We start from the raw sequence: 11,706 nt of genomic DNA, 5'->3' as shown, positions 1-11,706 counted from the left end.
CTCCTGGGGGGAGGAGGAACGTAAACAAGGACAAGCTGTTTTGGCCTCCGTAGGCTTAAGTCAGGGGGTGTGGCTAAGGGGGTGGAGGAGGAAACCCGTGGGAGGGGAAGGTATGGGGCGGTGCTAGGCAATCGGCTTCACTGATTGGGGCAGGGGAGATGGGGCGGGGACTGGATAGGTCCTAGGGGCGGGGCTTGTCTCTCACTTTCCCGCCGACGGTTAGCTGTATCACGTGACATGGGTCGGAAGATGGCGTCTCCCACAGACGGTAGGAGCCGGCTAAGAGCTTACGGTTTCCCAGCTTTTTTCTCTCCTCTCCCGGGAACCTCCTTTCCTTACAATCTAGGGCTTCCTTTCCCACCTTCAGTGCCAACTCTCGTCCATCCTCTTCCTCGCTATCTCGACTCCTTCCCTGCTTGCAGCTCTCCGGCCCCCCGCCGCGGTGGCTTTGCGGTGGTGAGGAGGGAGTAGCCGCGGTGCCGGGGGAATGGGGGCCAGACCACGGAGACACTCATGGGGAAAGAGAGACGGGGGCGAAGAGGCGGAGGAGGTCCGTCCTTTTGGATTCTCGGAATGGTCCTCCTCGGCTTGGGGAGGATGATGCTGGTGTGCCGGGGATGGGAAGGAGAGAAGCTTGACGGAGGGGGTGGGGTGGAGCGTGGAGCGTGGAGGGGGCGGGGAAAGGAGGCTCCCGCCGGCAGGATTCTTTTCTTCTTCCAGCCCTAACATGATTTAAGAACCAGCTGTTGCTAACTTATAGAAGAAAATGACGCCACTGAAAGTCTTCCTTAAGTTGGATTCGGTTGCCTTGGCACCAGCAGTTCATTAATTTCACTGGTGGAAGGAGAAGCTGTGGAGACCCTGGGCTCCATCTCTACGAGAACGGGAATTGCTTTTATAAGAACTTGTTTTGTTGTTGCTCTTCTACCCCCACCCCCACATTTTTAGTACAATCAAAAACTTCTTCCTCGGCGAGGATTAATCTCCAAGGTCCCTTACAACTTTATAGCAATGATCCTGTGAACAGGGTGGAGGGGAAGTTCTTTTTAGTAGGTCATAGGAATATCTTGGAATTCTGGAATCTTTCTCTGGATACATTATCATAAGCAACATACAGATAAACACGGGATATATACAAAATAAATATACACGGGTTACGAGGGGAGAGAGTTAACTGGGAGAATTAGGAAAGGCTTCTTGAAGTCTTTTTTTTTTAAATTATTTTTAGCATTCTTTTCAAAATATTTTTTGAGTTCTAAATTCTTTCCTTCCTCCAGTGCTCGCTCCCTAAGCAATATGACATCCATTATCCATGTGAGATTTCGCAAGACGTTTCCGTATTAGCCATATCGCCCAAACCCAAGAAAAATAAAATGGAAAAAATACGTACTTCAGTTTGCACTCAGAGTTAATCGGTTCTGGAGGTGGATAGCATGTTTCATCACAAGGCCTTCAGGTTGTCTGGATCAGAGTAGCAAATAAGAGTTGCCTCAAGGCCACAGGTTCCCCACCCCTGAATTAAGTCTTCTGCGGTTGATCATTATTAAAGTTTTGCTATTACTGTGTACAATGATCTCCCGATTCTGTTCACTTCATTCTGTATCAGTTCATATAGGTCTTCACAGGTTTTTCTGAAACCATCCTGCTGGTCATTTCTTATAGCAGAGTAGCATTCCATTATAATCATATACCACAACTTATTCAATCATTCCCCAATTTATGGGCATTTCTTCAATTTTCAATTCTTTGCTGCCACACAAAAAAAGCTGCTATAAATATTTTTGTACCTATAGGTCTTCCGACTTTATCTTTGATCTCTTTGGGTTACAGACTTAGTAGTGGTAGTACTGGGTCAAAGAATATGCACAGTTTTATAGTCTTTTGGGTGTATAGTTGCAAATTGTTCTCCAGAATAGTTGGAGCAGTTCACAAATACTCCAACAGTGTGTTACTGTCCCTAATTTTCTACATTCCCTCCAGCCATTGTCATTTTCCTTTTCTGTCATGTTAGCCAATCTGATAGATATAAAATGGTACCTCAGAGTTCTTTTAATTTGCATTTCTCTAATGAATAGTGATCTAGGACTTTTTTCATGTGACTTGACAGCTTTGATTTCTAATTCTGATAACTACTTGGCCGAATGGCTCTTATTTTTGTAAATTTAGCTCAGTTCCCCACATGGTTGAGAAATGAGGCCTTTAGCAGAGAAACTTGCTGTAAAAACTTTTGATATTACTTCATTTTCTATAATACCTTTTAGCAAAATGCAGTTTCCCTGATTATATCTTTTAATTAGGTCTGTTTTTGCTTTTACTTTGAGATTGTGTTTGCTAATCCTAGGTTTTTTTTATATGAAGCATAATAGATTCTACTCAAGCCCCTCATTTTAACTCTGTGTGTCTTTCTCTTTTAAATGTCTTTTATAAACAACATATTATTGGATTCATATTTCTAACCCATCCTGCTCTCTGCTTCTGTTTTGAGGATGAATTCATCCCATTCACATTCACAGGTATAATCACTAATTGTGTTTCCCTGGCCTCTTGAAGTCTTGAAGAGGGTTAGGGATTCCCAGAGACAGAGGTGAAGAAAGAAAATATTAGGCATAAGGGGATAGACTAGGCAGAAGTACAGAAGCAGGAGATAAAATACCCTTTATGAGGAATAGCAAGTAGGCCAAGTCAGCTGGAGCTAGGTTGTAGGATGCTGAACAGAGGTGTTTGATCTTTATCCTAAAGGCAAATTGGGAGCCACTGTACTTTTATAGCAGTGGCATGACATAGTTAGACCAGTGTCTTAGGAATATAAATTTGTCAGCGTTATGGAAGATTGATTGGAGAGGAGAGAAATAGGCAATAGGGAGACAAATTGGTCCAGGCAAATGATGATAAGGGCTTGGACTGGGGTAGTTAGGATGTGAAGAAAAAGAGGGGATGGGTATGAGAGAGGTTTTTATTGTCCTTCAGTCGCGTCTGACTCTTTGTGACCCTATTTGTGGTTTTTTGGCTGAGATAATACTTTGCTGTTTCCTTCTCCAATTCATTAAACTGAGGCAAACAGGGGTAAATGGCTTGCCCCTTGTCACACAGCTAGGAAGTGTTTGAAGCCAGATTTAAGATTTAAACTCAGGGAGATGAGTCTTCCTGACTCTATGCCTGGCACACTATCTGCTGTGCTAGGAGATAGGTTAAGGAGGTAGGATCCACAAGAATTAACAACTGATTGAATGTAACTGAATATGAAGAATTGAGGATATCTCTGAGGTTGCAGTTGAGGATGACTCTGGGTGACTAGAAGAGTGGTGGTATTCTGAAAAGAAATCTGGAAATTGGGAGGAAGGTTGGGTTTAGGTGAAAAGATCATGAGTTCTGTTTTGGACATATTGGGATTGAGATGCCTGTAGTATATCCAGGTGGTGATGTTGAGTAGGCACACATATGGGATGGAAGCTCAGGGAAGATATAATGGTTAAATACTTAGATTTGGGAATCCATTATTTACTTTGATTTTTGCTCAAATCCTTATTATCCCTTTTTTAACCTCATTTAATATTGGATTGAAATCTTTATCTTAGTCTTTCTGAAGTTTCTGCTGTAAATGTTGATGTTCTTAATTCTGTAGTGCAGTTGTTGTCTCCAGTGGTAAAAATATAAGTAACTTAAACTGACAATCCTGAGTATCTTGCTGTTAAAACTGTTTGTATACTGCTACATAAGTTTTACACTCACTCGTAGAACTTGAATTTTCCAAAATTATCTTCTTAGATTTTGTTTCTCCCAGTATTTTTTGTCAGATCCCTGTATTGCTTAATCAAAAAGTGGAAAACATCTCTCTATGTTCACTGAACTTCTAGTCTTGATTTAAAAAGTCATTCAAATTAATAATTTCATGCACTTAACTCAGCCTTATACTTAAGATCTCTCTGCCTTGGTTTAAAAAAAAAACACTTGCCGTATTTTAAATATTGTTTATTTCTGAATACATTCTTCCTCACTTTCTCTACCCAGAGAGCCATCTCTTCTAACAAATGTTAACAAAGAATGAAAAGAGGGAAAAAAAAGCATTAACAGCATACCTGTTATAGTATCTGTCACACCTGTCACACATCTGTCCCTTACCTCTACAGTGAAGGTTTTCTCTGAGGCCAAGCTTGGTCCTTGTACTCTGTGCCCCATTCCTTTTGTTTTGTTTTATTTTGGTCTTTCTCTTTCCATTGTTGTAGTTTTTGCATAGATTGTTTTCTTGGTTGGACTTTTTTTTACTTCGCATTGGTCCTAGTGTGTCTTTCCATGCTTCTGGATTTTTTCTGTTTGTCTTCAAAGGACACTAATTGTCCATTACATGTATCATAATTTGTTTAGCCATTTCTGACTTGGTGAATATCCACTTTGTTTCCAGTTCATTGCTCCCAGAAAAAGTGCTGTTATAAACATTTTGGTGTATATTGGACCTTTCTATGTTTGACCTCCCTGACATATATATTCTAGTGGTGTGATCTCAGGGTCAAAGGGTATGGACATTTTAGGCATTTTAGGATGATTACAAATCGCTTTCTGTAATGGTTAGACATATTCACAGTTCCAACAGGGGTATGTTAGTGTGCCCATCATTGTTCCCGCAGCCTCTTGAAATTGAGCCATTTCCTTATTTTGTTGTCTTTGTCAATTTGGGTGTGTGTGTGATAAAGTTGTTTTAATTTGTATTTCTTTTAATGATGGTTTAGAACAATTTAGCAAATGATGGTCAACAGTTTTCAGTTCTTTTGAGAACTATACATATCCTTTGACCACTTATCCATTGGACAATGCCTCTTAAGAATTAAGTTGTCTTCTCCTAAACTATCCAACAGTCATGCTCTCTGAAGTGTTTCATCTATCTGTTTTTAAAACCCAGTTGAAAAAAAATGTTTATTGTTTAAGTTGAAAACAGGTTTATGCCATTTACACATATCCTTTTAGTGTTAAATTGTGACGTGGTTTTGTTTGCAAAGGAAGCTGTAGGAATTCAGGTTGTACCATCTCTAATTCAGCCCATGCCATTATTCTTAGGTGTGGAGGGCCAGTGCTGTGATATGATCTGTTTCTTAAAATGGAAGTGTCACAAATGTAGCTTATGTCTGTTCTAGGGACTGACCTGGAAGCATCTTTACTGAGTTTTGAAAAACTTGATCGAGCCTCACCAGACCTCTGGCCAGAACAATGTAAGTTATTTGTTTCTTTTCATCAGATGTGATACTTGAAGGATCATTGTTACCTTCAGGGAGGCTTTGAAAATGAACTCATGGGACAGTCACTTAACTTTTCTGGGCCTTAGTTTCCTTATTTGTAAAATGAACAGGGGTTGGACTAGGTGACCTTAGAGCATGTTTGTTGTGTATACATATACACGCGCTCGCGCGCGCTCTGTGTGTGCTCACATGTATTTGTGTGTGTGTGTATATACATGCATATATACACACATGCATATGTACATCATATATACACACATACATACATATATATACACGCATGCAGAGGGAGAGGGGGAAATACCTGAAAAGATCAATTTTTTGTTTTGGCATTTTTGCTAATTTGGGATGAAGCATTGTGTTTTAAGTTAAAAGGTGGTGGTAGGTGGTATGGAATTATAATAATCTTTCTCTTTTCAGTACCAGGTGTTGCTGAATTTGCAGCCTCCTTCAAAAGTGTAAGTAAGCACTTACTTTGGTAGTAAAAATTTATCTGTGTAGTAGTTGTTTCAGAATTTATAGAATCTTATCTGTAGAATATTTGTTTGTATAACTCAAATGTACCTGATTTTAACTCTTCATAACTTTGGTACCTTCCAAGTAGTGCATAGTGTGGGTATTGGGAAATCTTTTTGCCTGTTTTTACAAAGATTGATTTCATCCATGCCGGTCATTTTCTGTTTCTTCCTTTTTTACAGTGCTTCTGCAGGTAGAGTCAGCATGGTATAGAGAGCTAACCTTAAAGTCAGGAAGGCCTTCAAGTCTTTTTTTAATGTAGACTTTGTAGTATTGTGACCTTGGTCAAGTTATTTACTTTTGCAGTGCCCTAAGCAGTGCTCTAAGACTGCAAGTTTCAGAGAAGGTGCCCCCTGTATTAAAGGAAATTTCCCCTCACCAATGAAATCATAAGAGCCATTTCCATCCTTTCTTGGGTATAAGTATAGAAACTAGTAACGTAGGCTGTTCAAGAAGTCAAAATGCCTGCATTACTGCAGTGGTTCCTTTTTGTTGTAGTGCTTTTGGTAATGTTGAGGGAGAAATGAACCCAGGGATGTAGAAATCCCAAACAAAAGTTCCCAAGGCAAGGCCACCTGGAGTGAATTTGTGGACCCAAGCATTCTTTAAGTCAGGGAGGCAAAGATTTATTATGTTTTACATAAATAAAGCAGGCAAGAGTTCTTAGGGAACCTGCAACCATACAGGGCTAAGTTTAAGTTTAAGTACAAGATTTAGGGATGAAATCTGTCAATTAGGTGTTTTGGGGTGGGATTAGGGAGTGGTTTAGGCATGATTAAGGGATGGTCAGTTCTTAAAGGAGCATGTACTTTTTGTATCTAATGTGCAAGTATCTTACCCAGAGTTCACTGGGAAATAGCCCAAGTGGGGGCTACCTGTGGGTATGGTTTTTGCTGTGAAACGTCACTAAGTCACCAAAAGTTCACGGCTGACTGGGAATATCCAGATGGATTCCATCACGTGTCTTGTTAGACAAGATTAATGTAAGGGAGTATAAGTTTGACTGTGTCTAGGATATATGTTTGACTCAGTTTATCATCTGGAAATCAATCTATAATTGGGCATAGCTGCTTACTGAGGAAGAAGCAGGGATAATTTGGGGGCATTCTGCCCTTTAGCTAGAGAGAGGCTGCCTGGGAAAGAATATATTTTGAGAACTAGTTCTTTTGGTAAGGTATGCTGCCCTTGAACTGGAGAGAGGCTGCCTGGGCCAATGCTTTGAAGCTAGGGAGAAATGTGATTTTAGAACTGGAGTTCCGGCACAGCACCCAAGCAGAGGCTAAGGAGAAATGTGATGTTAGAATTAGGGTCCAAGCACGAGCACCCCATCAGTAAGAATCTTATCTTTGGAATCAGAGGGCTAGGGTTCTCACTGATCCTTTAACCTTTGTGTCTTTGGGCAAATCCCTTCCTCTTTCTGGGCCTGAAGAGTGTACCAGATGACTTGGTGGCACTGTTTAACTCCAAATCTATGATTCTGTGAGTGTAAGAGGTACCAACTGATAATTCCGTTTATTCTTTGGACAAGGAATCTCAAAATTGCTTAGACTTATCAGATTCACATATTGGAAAAAGGAACTATATCTCCCAAGCCCTTTTGTTTTTAAAGACATTGCTCAGGAGTGCTAATAGATAAGATAATCATATAAAAGTGGATGTTACCTTAGTCCTAAGAGGCTTAAGCAAGGGGAGTAATACAAGTTTCAAAATATTGGGACAAGCTTGGGACAAACTTGGGACTAAGTCTGAGTCAAGACTGGCATTAGAAAATCCGAGTTGGGAGGCAGCTAGGTGGCGCAGTAAGTAGAGCACCAGCCCTAGAGTCAGGAGGACCTGAGTTCAAAGGTGACCTCAGACACTTGACATACTTACTAGCTGTGTGACCTTGGGCAAGTCACTTAACCCCAATTGCCCTGCCTTCTCCCCTCCAAAAAAACAACAACAAAAAAATTAAAAAAAAAAATCTGAATATTTTTTTTTCCCTCTTCCCTTCTTTCTCCTCCCTTATTTCAAAGCTGGTTTGTCTTGACTCCGGGCAGATATAGTAAAGATTTTGTGTCTCTGTTTTGGTGTACTCTGCCTTGAAAAGATAATCTTGTCTGGGAATTCTTTTCTTCCGTTTTAGTTCTTTTATTTGATGGATAAAAAAGATACTTTTAATATTAGCTCACACAGACCAATAGAAAAACAGAAATGAACAGTACGATCTATTAGTCTTACTTATAGAAGTTGCCTCTGCCTCGGCCTATACCCATGCCCATGCCTTCTTTCTGTGCTCCATTTCGATGGCTGAAGACTGCCTCCTTAACTTCGGGTTTACTGGCCAGATTTCTCTTATCAAAAACCAAGCCTTAAACCCAATACACTCTGGAGCTCATAGATTGGACAATAGGTCCCTGCCCTCCTAGATTGGACAATAGGTCCCTGCCCTCCTAGCACAGAGTCAATGTAAATACCAAATAGTATCTGTTTCTCTTTTGGCCAGGAACCCTGAAGGTCTTCCACTCCCAGTTTGATTTTTTTTTTTTTGAGTTTTGATTAAAGGGGCCATCCCTTGCTTAACTTTTAAAGAGGCCTATTCACTGAATGGGCGTTACCTCACTCAAATTGAGAACTTGAAAAGACCTTAGTCTGAAAGGGCCAGGGTCTCCCAATGCATCCTGGGCCATCTCTAGTCTTCCTGGTGAATATCAGGCCACTGGACCCAGATGGCTTTGGAGGAGAAAGTGAGGCCAGTGACCTTGTACAGCCCTCCCTCAAATCAAAGTCAACTGCAAGTCATCTTATCATTTCCCTGATGTCATGGTCCTCTTCAAGAAAAAAGGACAAACACAACAACATCTCATAGAAGTAAGGAAAAATGTATTGGTCAGCAAATTATATTCTTAAAGTATTTATTCTCCACTTATATCAGAATGAATTTGGAAGGGAGGTTTTTATTACTTGTTTCTTTAACTTTGTTCTTCTTTGTTCCAACTATCATTGGAAAAGACTTTCGATATGTTCTTATGCTGCACAGTAAAATGTCCTCAAGCATGGAATGTTTTCCATGCTTGAGGACATTTTACTATAGTAGGTACTTAATCTTTTTTTTCTTCTCAGTAAAGCATCAAAAGGCCTCAGAAAGGAAATCATCTGTTAATGCCACTGTTTAGAGCTAAAAGGGGCTATTGGCAAGCCGGATTTTGCCTCTTTTTACAGCCAGAAAGGATCATTGGGAAACTTTGAGGCTTGTCTTTAGGGTCATATGAGAGAGCAATTGATTAGGGGGTGTTTGACTACTAACTTGGGATGAGTTCTACATGATGGATATTCTGCATTATTTCACATACAAATAGTGGATGTGGGTGCTTGGCATGAGACTAGATATGAGGTAATTTATTTAGACTATTGTAATGTGTATCTGATGCAGTGGTAATTGAGTTTTTTGCCTCCTATCATTTTCATGCATGTAAAATGTTTAGCTAAGATGTTTTTTATCACCTGTATCACATTACTCTTTTGTTATTTATACAGAATGTTTACTTTAAACTAATGATAAAAATGCTGAATTTAGACAAGGGACATATCTCATGCAAAATAAACAAAGTAAACTGAAATCCTCAATTTTTTCATAGACAGTTGTGAATTTTTTCTAAGGTTGTGGAATACAAGTCGATGATTATTTAGTTCTTCCCGTTCCCCTAAAAGTTCAGGCTTCTCTGATTTTGGTATATTCTTTAAATCTTCAACTCTGTTAAAGAATAACATTTGCTGAGCTTTTCATAGAACTCAGGGCTGGAATTGGCTTCTGCTGAGTAGGCTTAACTGGGGCAGGACTCTTTTACTGCTAGTGTAACCTGTTCCATACTGCTTTATCCTTAAGCTGACAGCCTGGTTTAAAGGTGACCAGTCTTATTTTGTATGGTAGGTGTTTTTATCCAAGTAAAGGATAGTTTTTCAGTTCGCATCTTTAAAGTTAGTTCTCCCAGCAGTTTCAGTTATTCTCAGCTATAATTTAGCTCATAATTATTTAGTATGTAAGCCACATATATTTTGTTATGAAAGAATAGGATCCTTTTATGTTGTCTGTGAGCCCTTTATCTTAACTATATGTTCTTGTTTTCTGGCAGCCCATCACTAGCTCTCCACCCAAATGGATGGCTGAATTAGAACATGATGATATTGATATGCTGAAAGGTAAGAAATGGTTGTAATCTACGGACTTCAAATCAAAGTTCTCAACAATATGACCCTACTTTGTCTTTCTAGGCTCATTTCCCACTTTTCTCTCATATGAACCCTCAGACTTGTCCACTGAATATAGTTTATGCTTTTCTTCCTCTGGATTTTTGCCCGTATTATGTTTCCCTTGCCCAAAATGTGCTCTCTCTTTGTTCTACCTATTTAAATCCCTTCAAGACCCAACTGAAAAAAATTCTTCTTGGTTTATTGTGGAATACCATGAAGCTCACAGACCACACCAAATGGAAGTGATTTCTCCCTCAAACTTCTATAATACTCATTTTCTTTATTACTCAGCACCTTTTATGTGTGCGCTGTTAGTTGGTAGAAAATTAGATTTTAGGTTTTTTGAATGCAGGAGCTAATATTTTGTATTTTACATTTTGTATCCATTACCAAACCTTGCACATAGGTGGTCAGTACGTATTTATTGGTTGTGATTGTTTGAGTCCCAAACACAGAATGGAAATTTTAGTTAGAAAATTTTAATCAAGCCAGATCTTTTTATTATTTATGTCTTCCCCTTGGTGATTCTTTTGGCAATAAACATTGCATGGTTGTTAGGAAATCTTAGAATAAAATTGAAATATGACCCTGAGATTGATATAAAAATCTGCTCTTTAAGAATTGAAAATGGAATGGACACTACAGGTTTTCTAGCATAGTGGAAAGAGGACTACACCTGGACTCAAACCTGGGTTCATATCTGCCAATTATTAGGTATGGGACCTTGCAAGTCCCTTCATCTTTGAACCTCAGATTCCTCACATGCAAAATGGGAGTGGTAATGATACTACTGACTTACTGTACGGGATGGTTGTGGGAAAAGTCCTTTGTAATTACTTGGCACTAAATAATTGTAGATTATGACTACTGTCATTATTATTATTATTTCAACTTATGCTAGATTTGGACAGTTACTTTGGAAGGCTTAATGGAGGAAACAAAGCACTTTTAAGTATCTGACTGCCAACCAGTGTGTTCTTCTGGATAAAATACTTAAATGCAAAATGCTTCACTTTTCCCCTTCCATCGGAATAGGCAGAATCTAAGACTATCTTAGATTAACTTTTCTGATATTTGCAAATAGACATTTGCTTAATTTCTTCTGGTGTGTTTGGGTCTTTCATTACAAACATTAATGGTTATACATATTAAGAATCAAAGCCTAGCTCTGATGCCTTACCTTGGCACGGGGGTGTTCCTGGGAAATTAAAGGCTGTGGCACCAGGCTGCATATCTGGGAGGTTCTCCTATGGTGGAAAAACTTTGAGTACGATCTTAACAACACGCTGTTTGCTTTCTGACCACCAGCTCTACTGAATATAGAAAACGAATCATCAATAGGCTGGCCACTTGGTGATGAATTCTTTGGCTGTGGCAGTCCGTGAAACAGAGGAGTGCTATATGAAGTAGCGTAAGTCTAGTGCTGTCCACTTCTGATTGTGCAGTGATGTAGGCAGAGTGGCTGAAGGAAGGGTCAAAGTGGCTGAGAATCTCATGATTCATGAGAATCTTATATCCCTTTATAGACATTAAGTTAGCTATGGACACATTTAATTTGAGATCCGCATCCAGTGACCAGTGAGTGGACCTGCTAATAGAAGAACTGAATTGCCTCAGTCTTAATATTTATGCTGTAAGTAAAACCAGAACAGAAAATCGTTAAATGTTGCTAAATAGAGGAAGGATCATTCACAACCTTTCCTTGGCAAGTCAAATAAAGAATTTGGCTGGG

At 39.5% G+C, this 11,706-nt stretch overlaps 1 protein-coding gene across 1 annotated transcript in view; it reads left to right on the top strand.

Moving 5' to 3' along the window:
* Nucleotides 1–209: 209 nt before the first annotated feature.
* The window catches only part of LIN52 (lin-52 DREAM MuvB core complex component), a 115,054-nt gene continuing 103,557 nt past the window's right edge, over nt 210–11,706 (top strand). Inside the window, exons 1-4 of the mRNA XM_036734312.1 lie at nt 210–268; nt 5,127–5,201; nt 5,649–5,686; nt 9,857–9,923. Coding sequence (XP_036590207.1) covers nt 238–268; nt 5,127–5,201; nt 5,649–5,686; nt 9,857–9,923 — 211 coding nt within the window. The 5' untranslated portion in view covers nt 210–237. The remainder of the gene's footprint in view (nt 269–5,126; nt 5,202–5,648; nt 5,687–9,856; nt 9,924–11,706) is intronic.

This window comes from Trichosurus vulpecula, chromosome 8, assembly GCF_011100635.1.
Source record: "Trichosurus vulpecula isolate mTriVul1 chromosome 8, mTriVul1.pri, whole genome shotgun sequence".
NCBI lineage: Eukaryota > Metazoa > Chordata > Mammalia > Diprotodontia > Phalangeridae > Trichosurus > Trichosurus vulpecula.
The sequence above is the reverse complement of the archived record's forward strand: the minus strand, read 5'-3'. Positions and strand labels throughout refer to the sequence as shown.